General features: G+C 36.5%; 1 protein-coding gene across 3 annotated transcripts in view; it reads right to left on the bottom strand.

Annotated features, from left to right (window-relative positions):
* The window catches only part of GULP1 (GULP PTB domain containing engulfment adaptor 1), a 139,799-nt gene that overhangs the window by 54,662 nt on the left and 67,090 nt on the right, over positions 1 to 18,047 (bottom strand). For all 3 annotated transcript variants that reach the window (XM_079310717.1, XM_079310715.1, XM_079310716.1), the window contains one exon: positions 6,561 to 6,622. In XM_079310717.1, coding sequence (XP_079166843.1) covers positions 6,561 to 6,622 — 62 coding nt within the window. The remainder of the gene's footprint in view (positions 1 to 6,560; positions 6,623 to 18,047) is intronic.

Raw genomic sequence — 18,047 nt, 5'->3', positions numbered from 1 at the left:
AAACAGAGCTGCAGAGGGAATCCCAGAGGACATGCTAATGAGGATAATTGGCAGCTTCCAGCAGGCTTAGGGAGAGGCAAGGGAAAAAATATGAGCAACAGAGGAGGAACAGAGAGGGATATATGGAGGGTTGAGTAAATCTTTGTTGACCTCAAGGTCTTCATATACTCTTTCTTGTTTTGTTAATTCTGACTGGCCAGACCTCTGAGCTTTTTTCATTTGTCTTAAACAGGCAGATCACCCTTCTCCTTAGTCATTGAATGCCTGCTCTTACCCAAGGCTGAGGAACTCATGACTGAGTATCAGAGACTCAGAATATCCATACTCAAATACTTAGTCTTTCTCTGAAGAACAGGAAAATTACATTGTCAAAGCTGCTACAAAGCATCTAATGGTTTTGCAACTTCTGTCTCAATCTCATTGCTCACCTCTTTTGAGACAATAGGGAAGGCCACTGATGCACAGATACAGAGGGGAGGGCATGGAAGGGGGACATGGGACAGGCAACACAGGAGGAATACAGATATATTTCCAGGCATGCAGGGATGAATTTGGAAAAGACAAACCTCAGCTGGGGTTGAAAGTGGTGAGAAACGTGACAGAGAAGGTAATGGTCAGGAAAAATGGAGTTGCCCTTGTTCAGCCTGAAGATGATGAGTGTGGTGTACACATGTGGATGTGTATGCATGGCTGAGAGTCACTAGCTACAAAAAACTACAACTAGAAATAAGGAAAAAAGTCAGAATGAGAGGGAATATGTCCTGGAACTGGCTGCTGAGAGGCTTGGAATCTCTGTCCTTAATGGCACTTAAAGCTCAATTGCATAAGGCTCTGTTTTGTACCATCTGCTTTGAAATCACTTCTCAGATGGGAATCAACTGGATCATCTCCAGAGGTTTGTTCCAACCTATATTACACTAGATTCTTCCATTTCAATTCCCAATGCAAATCCTAACACGAATGCAGGACAGCCAGGGGACAACTCCAACATTCAAGGATACATAGGACATTCCCTCTTCCTAAAATTGATGGTGTTTCAAGGTCTAACAATGGGCTAAGTCTTTTGCAGATTTCTATTTTCAATCCAGATTATAATTGTTAGAAATTATATCAATGTGTGAAATAACTGATTTTACGACTTTCTACCAAAATAATTATCTAAAGCTCTTAAGCTGTTGAGAAATATTTTTTCTCTGATGAGAGAAGTGAAATTAGACTCCTCAAAGTCAGAGATGATGAAAAAAACTGTAATTAAGCAGCCAGAGTGTGAAATCAATGGATGTGATGGCAATTTATGTGAAAGAAACAAATTGCTGGTATGCAAATAAAATCTAAAACTTGCTCAGGGTGGGAAACACTTTAGGGCTGTGATAGATTACACATCAGCTTCAGTGTAGACAAGGGGCTCTGTCTCCATCCTGTTTTATGACATTTTTAATATCTTACTCTATTACAGAGAGAGGGACTCCAACTACTCCTCAGATCCTGTGCTGAATGCCATTAATTGGTATGAACTATTTGTGATTGCAGCCAAGAAACTCCAGCTCCCATAACTTACTTGCATTGCAGATGTTTCATAGGTGAAACTAAAGTTATGTCACACAGGACTCAGAAATTTCAAGGAAAATGGAGCTTATGAAAAGCCCAAAGGATCACAAGCAGAACCTTAAAGAAGGTGACAACTCTTGCAAAGAGATCAGGAGCTGCTGGTTTGTCCTTCAGCTGGAGTTTATAAAGTATTGACAAACATGACAACTTTTTTTATCTCACCCAATTAAATTAACACCTGCAATTTTTTTGTTTTTTAACTGGAACCTACCACAAATATTGAAACACATAGGCCCTATTGGATCATTTTCCTGAAAAAGGAAAGAAATGAAACATTATCCATTACACTAAACTGCCTTGCATGACTATACACAAACGGACTTTATGGAAGAAATACTGGAATTGCTCATAAATTTGATTCATTTCTTGAAGGAGATCCTCTTGTGGAGAGTAAGAACAATAAAACCAAGTCTGTTGAGAGTACCTGTTGCAGACTTTAAATATTTTATATTTCATTTTCATGTTTATTCATCTTGGGTATAATGAGCCCCAAATTTAATGACTGTAATATATCAGAAATAACTAAGACGTTCAAATTTGCATTCCCTTGTAAAAATCACAATTTTCTGCGTTCCTATCTCATTTGGGTATTTTCACAATACTAATTTTTCCTGTGCTTAAAGACTAAATTAATTATGATCACATGCAAGATATTTCAGTACTGTAATTTAAGTTAATTTGTATTAAGTTATTAATTCTAATTATAATAAATTTAAAGTGGGAAAATTCATGACTTGTGCATTTTTTTCTTCTACTGCAATAGTTTCTAAATGTCAACATTTTTCTGCTCTGTTTGAAATATCTTGCTGTATCTAACTGTACCACATATCTTAAATATACTTTTTAATAGTGTGCCTTGTAACTGCTGACTTGAGAAAGCTACATACAATTTGCTATTTGACTTTTTTCATTAGTTTTAATGACAGTCATCATCGTTCTGCTGAAATGTTGACCGGATAGAAAAAATTTCTATAGCAATAGCAAAAAAAATGCAGTAGAAGTGCAGTTTATGCCACAAAAATGTGGCTTTGATAATATTGTACACAAATGATAGCAAAATGCAGATATTCAAAAGACAGAACTGCACCTAGAGCCCTGCTACCGTAGTGACTCATTTGATCTTTGACCCGTGTCCAAAATGCCTGCTCCACAAGAATATTATTTGATTATAAAAATACATGGAATAATAAATAGCACATAGTTTAAAATCTAAATAAACTGTTTCTTGTCCTACAGGGAAGACTAATAGTTTTAGGGAGGTCTTTTATTGCAGACTTACAGAATAATTTTGGTTGGAAATGACCTTCCAATCATAAAGAGTGACCATGACTAAATTCTGTTTTTGCATTGTTCATTTAACTCTAAGCTTTCAAATTGAAGCTACTACATCAAGACTCAAATCTGCAGCTGACAACACAAAAACTTTGAGTGTGAAGCAAGGATTAGGCCAGTGGCTGTGTGAGCACTAGGGAGCTGTGACATTTCTTGGTGAAGCATCCTCCCAAGGGTTTAATGTGCCATGGAAAAGAGCAGCCCTTCTGCCTCGTGCAAGGTCAGAGCCACTGACCCACGCCTTGCCAGCTGCCAACACAAACATCAGGCTGGCAAAGCACAGCCCAGCAAAGCTGTGCATGTGCAAGTTTGATAGAAGCCAAAAAATAAGCAAGTGACTCTAAAGGGGATTACAGACAATTGCTGCAGACATAGTAAATAAACATTGTTGGTTGGGGCAGCTGTGGATTGGCAGAAAGGCAACAGAGGAGAAGTTTGGGGTTATCTTAGAATTTTATATCTGGGTGATACTAAAACTGTCATGCCACCACATCAAAATGAGTTTCTTTGACACCGCATTATAAAAATTCTAAATTCTCTTTCTGGGAGGAAAAAAGATTGCGCGACCAATATGTTTTCATTTGTAGTGACACTGTTAAAAAATATAGGACCACAAACTGATGTTAAAATTCTGGCTTCACTAAACCAAGGTTGCATATCCATGGCATGTTGAATTGTGAAGAATCTTATCTCCTTCTGGTAGACCAAAAAAAGCAGTAAGATAAGAAAAAAAACTTAAAAAAGGATCCAAGAAAATACAATAAACAAGCACAAAAAAGACAATAACAGAACAAAGGTAAACAGCATAAAACCGAAGAGGGAAAATAAACATCCCTGTCCCTTTCCTCCCCCAATAAAAATCCCCAAAGCCCAAATCCTCATTGGTTTATACAGTGCAAACCATGCCAAAACCAGCAAATTTCAAAACAGTGAAGTAGGAGTGGGTGTATTAGAAAAGGAAGAGAAATTCAAGATAGTTTTATATTTAAGGGCTTCTTTAGGAGACTCATTGCTCCTGGATTTTGCTTCCAGAAGAAACAACCCAGCTCATGTTTTCTTGCAAAGAGGATTATGGCCATACATCATCCTGAGGGTGGCATGTTCTAAGAGATAACACAACATTGCTAATTCTCTGTTAAAAAGTCTTTTCCAACTGGTAGAGAAAAAAAGGCCAGTTGTCAATATTGCAGGGTTCTTTTAATTTCCAGGTAACTTTGGTAGGATTTTTTATTTAATAACAGTCAACTCATGAACTGCATTTTATCAACAAGCTGTTTTAGGAATCAACCCAATCTCACCTTTCCCAGTAAACTCTCCCCGTGTTCTGATTATCTCAGGTTAGTGTCAGAGAAATTATTTTTGAGTCTTATAAAGAACAGAAACCAGTTTTCCATCCACAATAATCTGCATCCAAAAAATCTATGGAGTAAAATACAGCTCACTTGCTCATGAGCAAATAACACCTCTGGTATTACTTTCTACCAAACTGATTTGACTTTCTGAACATGTCATTCTTCACTTACATGATTACTTTCTGAAATAAATCTGAGCAACAAACATGGGAAATACATGAACTGAATGTTAGAGAATTGGAAGTGGAACAATTTGGGCAAAAATCAATGAGTATTGTTCAATACTTCTGTTATGAAGGTTTTCTGAAGCTTTTAATCATTATTTCAACACATAGTTACAAGTTATGAAATCAATGAGACATTCCACTTACAAACCCCAAATAAGGTACTGATAGATACATACTTTCCTGTTAAAGTAAAGAATACTGCAAAACTTAATGACAGTGATACTTGAGAACCTAGGTGGAAATATAATCCAGATTTATTAATGTTATGCCTGTATATGCCAGCTAACATCATAAAAGCTTGGAAATTTATTCCAGGTGTCAATAAATAAACAGGATAGGGCATCCCATACCCTTTTCACTCCAGTTACAGAGCACAGCAACGTTTTGCTTACTTTGAATCAAATAACTGATAGTTCTAAATAAGAATTTTCTACTAAGATCCAAATGAAAAAAATGGGTTAATTTTCTTAAAAACATATGTGATATTAAAATTTCAGTTTCCTGCAAGTGTTCTGACAGACCTTAGAGGCAACCAGCACAAAGCTGGAGGAGGCCCTGGAATAAACAACAAACAGGAGCAGAACTGGAGAGGACACTTAGACACATAGCAGCCTAAATCAGTGGAAAGACATTTTGCACCAAGAGTCTTCCCAACCAGGCTGAGAGCAAGCTTCCTTTAGACTGGAATTCTCCATTCTTTTCTTCTGCTCCAGAAGATGCTGATGCTGTTGTTTCTACAGTTACCACCATCATAGCACCATTTTCTTTATTTTAATTCTTTTTCTGCACAGCTTCACTGACACCTACTCACCAGATCTTCTCTCAAGCAAGACAATGAAACATAAAAGATGAAGGAAGTTTCTTTTTTCTCTCAAAGATCAGAAATGAACATTGTTCAGTGCTTTGAAAAAAACCTCATGGCTTCAGCTTGCTTTTAAAACAGATGGCACAGACACCACAGCAAGTAATCCTCCCTCTCAAGAAGTGTAATATAAAGCCAAGGTGTCTGGCAAGGCTATTCAGTTAGATGGTAATATGTCCTTTGGACAAGAATTCAGCTGGAGAACACACAGAATAAAAACACATTCAAAACCTGGCAACTGTGAGAACGAGACTGCACTTTCCACTACAAACACTTGCTCACTGTGTGGCAATGCTAATTACAGGAAAATTGCAAATACAAAAGCAGGGAACACAAGCCTGAGTCCTGGCCTGTGAAACATATATATATATATATAATTAAGAAATTTCACACTGATTTTTTATTAAGACTATTTTAAGAAAGCTCTTTATATTAAGAAATACCATTCATTAAAAAAATTAGAGAACATCATCCAGAACAGCACACAATAGAATTTTTTTGAATTATGCTCTCAGTTTGAGCAAGTAATTGCAGATTACTCAATTTACTCTGGTTGTGCTGATGACTGCATATTCTCTCCTTCTTTTAGCAAACTATCTTCTAAGCTGGTATTTAGGACCCTTTAGGTTCTAAGGTACTTAGTTAAGATGCATTTCCTGCCAAAGGATGTCATTAGACAAATTGGAGCATTACTTACATAAACTTATCTCACTGTAATTAGGATAAGAAAAGTAAAGCTTCTGTCTGTACTGTGAAAAAATGCCATTGTTGTTTACCACATTTCCTGAGTATTTGATATTTCAATATATCCAGGAGAAAGGTTGCTATTATTGCCTTTGATAGTATTCTAAAGAAGTTTGTGCTATTAATTTTAATAATATTGTAAGCATGCAGCCTGAAGTTAAATTCCTTTGCACTCAAAATTTCCATCCATTTAAAAAAAAACATTATCAAGCAGAGAAGGAACAATAGCCTGCTTTCTAGTAAGCCATAGTTTAGAGCAAGAATCAACTGGCCATTAAAAACAGAAGATTTTCACCTGCAAACCAAACATTTACTAAGTTTGTCTTCATTATTTCATCTGGCAAATCTATGTTTCTGCAGTTTTCAAGTTAAAAACAAGATAAAATGTGCTGTGTTCTAAAGGTATGATGAGAAAATAACTTCATATTTTCTTACCTTTGCATTATAGGGAATATAATGCTTTGATAAGGCTTCAGGAGTGTGCATCCATGTTTTGTCTACAGAAAAGCAAAATAAAAGAAGCACTGAATAGGTCATTCAATTGTTAACTTCAGTAATAATATCTCTGTGGAAAAGTTGAACAGTCATCCTCATACTCAAAAACTGTCTGAAGTAGTTAGAGTGACTGGAGGGAAATGTCACACACCTTCTCAAACACTTAGAAAAAAGAACCTGCTTCTTTCTGTTGGGCACACTTTCTATTGTAACCAACTTGGTTTTCCTTAAGAACTACAACTCCTCCCCCCAAACGTATGAATTGGTCTGAGGTTGTTTGCTGTTTCTGCCTCAAATCAGTATTTTCTGCACCCTGCTGTTTAAATAGTCATCTAATGATGCTTTTTTGATTAATTATGTGCTTTTTCTGAAGAATTATCAAGACATTAAAGGGATAAACAATAAATTATCCAAGCTGTAACTGAAAGAAGAAAGCCCTAATCCTTATAAAAGAAAAAAGGATATGCATCAGATCCATGTTTCAGATTTAATTTAGAAGTTCAGAACATCTGTAATTTTTCTATACATATGCTAAACAAATTTGCATATTCACCTTTAACTTTCCCATTACAAGACTGTGTAATTCTCTTATTTTTCCTGCTGCATGACCATAATTCTGTAATTATTTGTCAAATACATCTTCTCCTCTTAATAGCCTTTTTGAGCATTCTACAGAATTTCAGACAGAATTCCAAATGTTAAGAAAAAGCTTCTTTTTATTATAATCTTCGAAACAAATTTTCAAAAAGTTCTCATTTGAGTTTAAGAAAACAAAAATGTTCCAAAATACTAATTTGATTTACCACACATCTGGGAGACTCTAACTCCAACTAATATTTTATATGACATATATTGAACATTTAATAGTGTTTTCTAACTTGAGACTATCCTGGTTAAAATTACCATGAATTAAAGCCACAAATCTGGAACTTTGAGTTAAGTAACAGAATAACAGCTTAAAGCAAAATTCTACCCTTGGATATTCAGAATTCTCTTTGCTTTTATGGGGAGTTGCAGTCAGAGTAATTACCAACTTTTCTGTTAGTTACACTTAAGAACAATAAGATTCTGTTCACTTTAAACTGTTGAAGAGCAAAAACTGTGACACTGATTGACACTAAAGCAATAATTAAATATTTTAGATCATGCAGAAGTAAGAAAACCATTAAACAAGATATTCACCAGTCACCACAGGAACAGAACTACAAAGCTGGGAGAGTTCTTTTTTCCCTAAGCCAATTTCATTCTAGATGGCAGTAACGTTCAGCTCCATTACTGAGAAGTGATATTATCACTTCCTAATTAAGGAAGAATGATTTGTCCATTCAGCAGCACCCAGGAGGATGATTAAAGCAGCTCTTCCTTTTAACTGAGGCTTGTGATTGGACTGCCAAAACCAAGAAATCATTTCCCAGAATATTTTAACACTGAAACCTGATCTCTACTTTCACATAATATCAAAGGCTGATCTTGTCTGAAAGTGTGAAATAACAATCCCAGTGAATTTGTGAGTTAGGCCTGATAGAATAAAGCCTGTCAGCCCAGGAGATAATGTGAAGCCCTACAAAGCAGCTGATCACTGGGCTCACTGGCACTCAGGACTGCTCCCTGCCCCAGCCTGCTCTGTGAACACCTGCACAGGGCCAATTTCACCTCCTCCAGCTGCAGTCACATTGCTAACAGCAAGGGTTAATCTACCCATTTTCTTCACATCACCCTTCACTAGCTTCAGTAGGGATACTGCTGTATTTATATATTAATAAAGGGAAATCTAGTAAAACTAGAGCATTGAACCTCAAGTTCAGTTCTGCAGGAATTCTCCACTCATTTTATGCCTAGTATTATTTAGTTTGGAGTCAAATGTGAAATGCAGCATCAGGTAATCTTTCCAATTTTATTATCATGAACAAAGCTTTACTTAAAATGTTTCTGTGAAATCATCAAGCTGCCCAACAGCCTCTAAAAGTAATGTGAGAGATTCCAGCAAGGAGCAATACCAGGCAAGTGCTGACATAGCTGTTGGTACCCCCAGTTGGGAGGAAGATAAGGAAATATGATCAAAATTTGCTATTGGATAGTTTATTACCAACATCTCCTTCTGAATTGTAAGATCTGGTTATGGACTTACACCACCCACAGCAGCTGTTTGAAATACTGCTTAGAATTAGTTGATTTCACAGTAGTTGAGAAAGACCAAATTTCAGACATTTTGCCTGCAGTAAACCAGAAAAACACAAAAATAAAACTTGCAAAAGCAGTATTGGTCAAATATCTGATGTAGATATGGCTTGTGGTCCGCATGATCCCATGCTTGTTTTAATTTTTAAAGAGTTTTCACAGCTTAAAACTTAATTACTCATTAGGAAGCAACAAGCAAAATATGAAACCCTACAGCAAAAATCACAGTTCATATTATTATTTTATTAGTTACACAGAAAAGAGTTCTAGACACTTCCCAGTTAAATAAAACAGTAGGTCCTAAAGAAAGGATTGAAAGCCCAGATAAACCAAACCTGACAACCTGCATCTAAAGTTAATAGTAATAGAAAGTTAAAGAACTCATGTTGTTACATAGGGTGAAAAGCAGAGTTATTTTAGATGTTGTCTCAAGCTCTTAATCCAGGTTGCCTTAGAGTTTACATTAAAGTTTTAAAAAGTGCTCAGTCGTTGACAATTATGAGGTTTTGAGAACTATGAGTTTGAGCCATTCAGAGTCCAACTATTCCTGTGCTTAACTGAGGTATGAGAAATTTTAAGAAGTCTAAGGTGGTTTTGCCACACTCCCTGGCACTATGTGGAACAAGAGGCGCAAAAAAGGGTCACCACTGATTTCAGGGGCACAGGGTGAACCACATCCCTGATTAACCAGGGTTGGCAACCCTGTGTGGAGCCTCTCCACAACACCTCAGCATGTGCACAGCGTGCTCAGTGTGTGGCACAGAGAGCTTGAAGTGCTGCAGCACAGTAGCCTGTCCAGTTTTTAGGGGAATTTGACTTGGTGAGAGCTTAACAGGTTTTGTTCCCTGCCAGCACACAGCAGTCTGCTAAGAGAAAACTGCATCAAGTTCACACTGGGAGACTCAAGGGTCTGACAGACTGGATTGCAAGAGTAGAGGTGGGAGCTGGGCACTTTCATGGGCAGAGATGAATGCTGCTCAGCATTGAGCCTTCTCTGTTTTCTAAGCTGCCTGAACCAGCATCGTTAAAAGGGGAGGTTTGCTTTCCAACCTGCATTTCACAGCACCTGGTCAGTCCCACACTGCTGGGTCCCCTGTGTGAGCCATGGCAGAACCCTCAGGGTCACCAGGAGGCAGAGGGACATGTGTGTTAACAAATCACACACTGAAGGAAATCGACTTGGGGACTTCATCAAGGACCCTGAACAGCTGTGCTGCACTCAGAGGAGGATGGCATTAGGTTAGATAACAGCACAGCTGACCATTTATCTACCAAAAAGGAAAGTGCTAGCACTGCCAAGAAATTGGTCTCCCTTTGAGATTAATTTCTCTGCATATTACTGCCCAAAGAGATTGTGGAATGGCGTTTTCACAGTGCAGCTTTAGTTAACTGCCTCCCTAAACCCCAGTCATTATTAATTCATTAGCATTAAGTAACATTAATTAATTAATGTTTCTAAAGTGTTTATCAAAGCCTGCTGGGCCTAGTGGCCATTCATTTAATATGATGAAAACTCTGATTTTAACTTTTTCTTTTTTAGTGCCACAGTGAAAACACAGTAATTTCTAAAAGGTAGAGACTAAAGCTATTCTTTATTGGATCAACATGATTTGAAATACTAGAACTGTCTTTTCTACCTGTTTTACAAAACTTAGTATGAACTTTTTTTTGTGACAAGCAGCCTAGTAAGAGTCTCCTAAAGAAGGTATCATCCTAAGAGATCCATAATACATCTAGTTATTACTGCCTCAGGAATAAACAGCTTACTTGCTTCAGTGTAAGTACATAAGTACTCTCTCTTCATTATTTTCATTATTTCTAGATTATCTATTTTTCTGGAAAAGAAAACCTTCACAACAGGACAAAAAGAACTGTCATCCTGTTAAATAAATTCCTTTATTGTGACTGCAGTAGAAACATGCAGGTTCTCACAAAGCTTCCTTTATGCTGGTCAGCCGGTAAGGTAAAATGTATCTTTTTGACCACTGAAGGTAAAAAAACAATGGAGAGGCTGAAGCTGAGACTTAATGCTTGGTACCAGAGTTTTCATCAGAATGTAATACTGAAATACTACCAACAAACAAATCTAGCCATGTTATTGCATTGAGCAGCTGCAGCATCTGTTCCAGCCACCTTCTAGAGCAATGACTGAGTAAAATCTGGGTGTCTGAGAGCAGCAATTCATTAGAGTTATTAACAGTTATGAGTCAGCAATTGAAATTACAAGTCAGAGCCTTCCCTAGAAACATATAGAGGGAAATGCCCATCAATAAACATAACTCAAAAAACTTTTGTTGTTTTTTCCCCCCAAACATAAGATATGCTTTGGATGCATATTTATCCTTGGCCAAGGAAAGAGTCTTGTCTCCCTAGAACAGAGTGATCTTGGCAGAATGCTTTGCCTGTGTCCTTCTCCCCTAATATTCAGGACCTTGTAAATGGTTTTAAACAGCTGATTGCTATAATTGCAAATGTTGTCACAGAATGTTGGGTTGGCATAGTTACAAAATTAAAATAAGCCTAGTATTTGCATTTCCTTCGGCAGGAAATTTGCTGCATAGCCTACACATTTTATACTATGTGTTTTTGAGATATGGATGATTATATGCAAGTTTTAAAAATAAAGGAAAATAGGATGAAAATGTGAGTGCAAAGTGACCAGTGATTAGCAAATCTTAGCTTTTCTACTTTTGATTTGTTGATGTAAAGAACTTTTAACAAGTTCATATTCATAAACTGAAGGGGGAAAAAAAACATGAAAAATAAATTTGAACTATTTAGCCCATACTTCATGTGTCTCCTAGTTAGAAGAAGAGTTCCACTGTCTTTGAGAAAAGCTTCTATTTGAAGTCAAAAAAGAGATTACTGGCATAGCATTATTTAAGTGATCACATTTTTGCAACTTTTTACTGAGATATACATAGAGATCAAACCTCCAACTCCATATTTCACTTTTTTAGTCTTGCCGAAAAAGTTCAGTGAACTATTCCAGTATTGCTATACATAAATTTGGAGGAGTATCAATTACACTTGTAAAAAAATGTTTAAAAAGCAAGCTTTTAAAGAATTTCTTGCTGTTAAAGAACATTATGTAAATAGGCCAAAACAAAGGAAAAGGAACATAAATGACAATCTCAATACACAATTAAAATAGAATTTTAATTTGCTGATTCCAGAACACTGAAATAACATGATATAAAAGTTTAAGTGAAGCTTTCTTTAAAATTCAAACTGGAAGAAGAAAGGAGTTTGAGTGACCAATGAAAGCAACTAAAATATGCACATCTACAGCTTCCTCTTGCTTATGTATCTAAGGTACATCCTTTTATGTACCAGCAGGATTTGATTTCACAAAACAGTATTTTCCTGAACAGTCTATTTTGGATGTTGTCTGCAGTTTTCCAACAGCTTTATAAGACAGATGCTTATGAAATCAAGTAGCTATTGTGACTCCTATCAATGTCTGGTTGTTACACCCCTAATTTATATCACACAGGATAAGATATCTTGCCTTTAACTAGATACTCATGCAGTTATCTCACAGTGCACCTATGTAACTCAAGTACTTAGGCTGTGTAAATTTTAATGGGGTAGAAGCCAAAAAGCTTCAGACTCTTTGCACGCTGTTCCCATTGCAAAGTCAGTATTTGTGTCTATGGCTCAGCAGCACACACATCTTCTGGAAAGGAGTTCCTGGGGTTTTGGAGAAATAACATAGTTATTGCTGTAAATAGCACTGTTAACCTGCCTAGAACATTCCTTACAGCAGGCAAGAGATAAGATGCGTTCTGCAATACCTTTCCAAAGATAATGCAGATAAAATAAGCAACAGGAAATTATCCTCCTATTCTCATGGGATCAGAAAGAAAGAAAAATCAGGCTCAACTGCACACACCCAAGAATCCTTTGGAGAAGGTTTCCAAAGCCCCCATAGTTAATGTTTTCTTTTTTGTTTATGTGAATAAATGCCATGACAAAAATCAAGACTAAATTAAGAACAAGTAATTTAGATTCAAATATTCTTCATTTGTATGCCTCCTCTGAAGACATACTGCAACTTTTTTCCTTAAAAAAATAGAGCAGTCCCTTCTGTCTTCAGAAAGTGAATATACTATGTGTGTAATAATACGTGTCCAGTTGCATACAAATGTTTGCAAAGATACAAAATGTCAGACTGAGCACTTCCCTGTCCCACCAAGAGAAAACCACTGGGTCCTTGCCAAATGAAGGTGGAAACTCTGCAGGTCTCCGGCCACAGCCTAAGGAGAACAATACTACAAACACTTCAAAAAACAGTCAGAAATCAATCCTAAAATGGGACTTGGCCACTGAATATTGGTTTTCCACATGACCTCACATTTAACAAGACAAGAATCAGTACTTGGAATACATGCGACCTCTTTGTGAAGATACTATAAAACTGTTAACTTATTTTTGTGTCAAGACCAGCTGAATAGAGAAGTATTTGTTATACCACAAAAGCACCATCTTTTCCTCCCACACTTCACTCCTGAAAAAAAAAATTTGCTCAAAAAAAATCCTACAAACATCAAGTAGCACCTTTTTTGCTTTGGGGTAGAAGAGGAAATTTAGACCTAGATTTGGTTTGTTGGTTTCTGTTTTTTGGGGTGTTTTTTTGTTTTACTTTTCTAGTCTCTCCCCTGTAAGTTGAATGCTTTTATGAAAGAGCAAAGTGCAACCACAAGAGTATCTAAAGACCACAGTGGGGGAGCCCATGCCTGCTTGTATTCCCTTAAAACTATATGAGTATATCGTCTTTATGGTTTTTATTATTACCCTTAATGTGGAAGTCCATCTCACAATAGGCCTTTGTTAAAACCTCTGATGTGATATAGACTCTGACAGAAGGAAAGTACTTACTACTTTAGGACTACACTTATCCCCATCACTCTTTTGGACCTTCACCTATTGTCTTCTCATTAAGAGATAAAATTTAAAACAAAATATTTTTCATCTCGGGAGTGCAGCATTTGTTTGTAATAAAAATCAAGATCATATCATAGGAGCCCATTCACATAAAAGAGCATCCTATAACCTTTGATTGCAGTATTTTATATGTCAACCCCTGCCCATTTAATGCATCTGTCTACACTCCCATAAATAAGACTAATAAAAAGCCATTGCACCAAAATGTTACTGCTGAAATTTATGATTTAAAACAGGTAATTACTTCAATATATCCTATTTAGCATTATAAAGACCATCTACATCTCAGGAGCTGGCAATTGGCAGCAATTATCCACCTTATTAACTGCTATCACACGGGAAAAAAAACCCAGAAAATTTAGATTGCTGTAGATATTGAACTTCTTCCCATTAGAAGACTAAGGCTGACATCCTTTATGGGATAATGAAGAATCATTGGGGCACAATATAGAAAAAAACTAAAATCAACTGCTACATCCACCCCAACTTCACCCAATTTCAGCCTTTGTAATTCAACAGACACATATCCACATTTTTAACACTGTTTTGTGTCGCTCAAAGTTTCCATCTTTTGCTCACAGAGGGTTTGGATTACAGTCATTCCATATTTAGATATCTCTGTCTGGAAGGAACTGTAGTTTTCTTTCACATTTCTGATGAGGCAAAAGCCAGGAAATACTAGTTATTTCCTCCTTACTTATATGCACCAGTTCTTATACTAGCAGCTTTTTATAGAAGGATGCAGGATCAGTAAAATGTGCCAAACTCATTTATGCCAGGCAACTCCATTCACTAAAAAAAAAAAAAGAGCAAAATAAAATCCCCACAGTTAATGCTCTCTATTTTGTTTATGTGAATAAATACTACAGCAAAATCAAGTCTAAATTAGGAACAATTAAGTAATTTAGATACAAATATACTAAGAATGAGAAAAATTTACATAACATAGCATTTAGAGAGATCTCTTACAGGAGAATTACATTATTATCCCTAAGCTACTTAAGAGAGTGAGTTTGAGATGCAAACATATTTCAAATTGAACAGACTTTCATCTGCATTACAGACTTTTTGCATCACAGCATTTCAAAATGAGCATGCTAACACATGAAAGTTTAAAGGAGAAATTGCAAATGAAAAGTAAAGAGGACTCTTCAAAACTCCTTGCCTATAACTGTAACACATACAAAAGCAATCTTCCAACAGTGGGACAGATACACCAATGTTTTCACAAGCTTTGTGATAACAAAACAAGAACACATATACTGTTCATCAACTAATTTTTGTGGGAGAAGGAAAGATCTTTAAAGAAAATAGAATTCCTTTTCAATGTAAATTACTGCACTCATTGATCAATGAATAGAAAAGAATGCTTGCTTTTGTGCAGTTTGTAGTCATACAGTATTTCTGCAACTGAGAATTTTCTCCACAACACACCTATTTGCTAGTCCAACCAACCAAACTCCACTGAAGTCAAGAGAGCCTACATTGCTTTTGAATTTTTTTCCCCATATTTAAACATGTAACTTAAAACAAGTGCTGATATGAGCTTTAAACCCAAAATGAGCCTTTCTGTCAGTATTGGTGCCTACAGTTTGTGTCCCTGTTATACAAACTCATGGGTAATAGAAAAGACCAGATATCACAACCTGGACTGCTGAAAGATTCCATTTATTTATCATTACCTGTATAAGTACTTTCTGAAACAAGTAAGTACTTTCTGAATTTGTTTATTCTTTGTATTTTTTTATATTTTTCACCGTCACTTTTAGGACAAAATCAAAAGCTTGATTTTTTGCAATTTGAGAATTAAGCATATCAATTAAGCCTTTAACCAAAATGACTATCAGACAAGTAAAAATAATTCAAACTGAAATACAAGCAAGCTCACCAGCTCTGGTTTGTACTAAATCTTGGGCAGTCAGACAGGCAATGTCTGTACCACTTTTTCAAGTGCCAGAGCACTCAGCACACCTTGTCAGCTCAAGTGGCTATTTCATGCCCAAACCATGACCCTCAAAAATAAACTTACACTGAGTACTGGCTGCAGATATGATATCTGCAGTAAAAAATTGTGCCTCAAAATGAAGTACTGGTAATGCTAAAAGTGGAGATGTGTGCTCTCAAGAGCACTGCTCTGATTTATGACAAAGCTGCTGTAGCCATAGCAGATTCTCTCCATAAACACTCATGACACACATCTTATCTATAGGAAATTTCAGCCTGGAAAGGATCAGGATTCACTTTAAAAAGAGCTCACTTTCTGTCTCAGCAACTCACATTTCATGGCAACTCTTTTGTGAAGGTACAGGTTCCTCCAACAGAAGAAAAAGGGGGCAAAAGTGAAGAAAGCTTGCTTTTAGTGCTTCTTTTCATGCTTTGTCTACCAATGTCTGTAAATTAAATGGTTTCCTGAATATTAAGAAAAATTTCATAGCTTGTATCAGGTGATGGAATGAGAACAGAGCTCATCAGCAAGACCAGCAGAATCCCAGGCATTGTAGTGCCCAGTTTGGCCAGTTCAAAAAAGATGGGAGCTATGGCAGGAAAAGGCCTTCTCTGTATGCATCCTGTTAAAGGACTCAGAGGCTGACCACCACAAATCTATTCTGTCAATCTGCCCAATTCAGATATAACCTCTGGTTATTAAAATAGCACCAACATCCATTTAAAGTCCCATCGCAATCCCATGAATTTCAGGCTATTGTTTTTGTAGCTTCAAGGTAACAGAGTGCTGCAAATTTGTAATTCACACAAACAGCACAGCCAGCTGGAAACTGGTTTGAGTTTAGACTGCTTGGGAAGACACAGCAGTCACAGTTAATGCCTCAAATCATCCATATTGTTGTGCATAGAAGATATCCACCAAGAACTGGAAATAACTGCATCTATGAGATCTAGGAGGGGATCAAATATTATAAAGGAAGTTCAGGAATTGAACTTGTTTTTAAATGCAGTTATTATGCATGAACACTGATAGAGCCAAGTTCTTATGAATTTCATTTGCGTTAAAAATATGTAATTTTCACTTATTCTTGACAATTACTTAACTAAAACTTGGGGTTTTTTTGGTTGTTTTTTTTCCTAGGATATGAGAATGGAAATGTCATGAGTACTACTATGAGTAAAATAAATGGATGACAGCATTGAATTTCTCTGCCTCCTCTGGTTCTGAATCATTATTGGGAATCCACACTAATTGCATTTTATTGTGCCTGACAGCTTTTATATGATACCTTTTTTCTGTGGGTAAAGGAAACAACACACAAAATGAACTGAACAACAAAGCAAATGTCTTTGAATGCAATGAAATTCCAAAAAATTAGGTAAAGACTAAGCAAAAAATTATTAAGAATTTGCTTATGAAGAAATGAAAACAGAAGTTAATCGAGACCCCCTCAAATGATCTCAGGAAACTGAGGATACAACTTCACAACCTGGTGATGAAGGGAAGATGCAGAAACTGCCAAGGGCAACATGAAATAGTGACAGAATATTTTAGCATTCTGGGTCCAAGTCAAAACTCTGAGAAAATATCCAGTAAAACACAACTGGTCTGTTTCTAAAACATGGCAGGCTGAGCATCAAATGTTAGAAGAAATCATTAGAGAAAAAAAAAAAGGAAAATAATTACATGGTCTCCTAGACAATCTACAATCCCCAAGTTTCTCTCAGTTGTGATAAATCAATCCACAATTAAAAAATAATGAAATGCTTTCTCAAATGATCTGGAAGAAGCCTGGCAACACTGTCAAGCACCTGGAAAGTACAGACCTGTTGATAGCCATGTTATAATCACCTATAAAAGGAAATACATCAGTGCTTAGGAAGAGCACAGCCTATGGGTTGAAGCTTATTTCCTCCTGCTATCAGGGTGTCAAAAGATCTTTCATCCAATTTTGCAGCCTTTGTGAGAAAGTGTATCTTCCTTTAGTGATTATGTGTGCTAGGCTGAACTACTTCTCTTACCTTGAATCATCTGGCTTTAACAAACCAATGCACTAGACACACAAGGATGCAGTGATGCTGTCATTTCACCTTGGCCTAAACTATGCAGATTCTTTTTATTTCCAGCTTTGATATTGATACTAAAGCAGAAATTCTTGCTATATAAATAAATTATTTAGACTCAGTCCAACTGAGGTTGTACCTACTTATTCCAGGGTTTTATCTCAGTGTGTGCCACACTTGAGGATCTTTAGAAGAAAACATGGAAAATAAAGAAATGAGACCTACTGAGTATTTTCTACCTTAAAAACAAATGGGGGGAATATCAACAAAGCTGCAGTTAAGAAGCTGCATCCC

Source organism: Erithacus rubecula (genome assembly GCF_903797595.1).
Source record: "Erithacus rubecula genome assembly, chromosome: 8".
NCBI classification, from domain to species: Eukaryota; Metazoa; Chordata; class Aves; order Passeriformes; family Muscicapidae; genus Erithacus; species Erithacus rubecula.
Note: the sequence above shows the minus strand (reverse complement) of the source record. Positions and strands in the feature narration are given on the sequence as shown.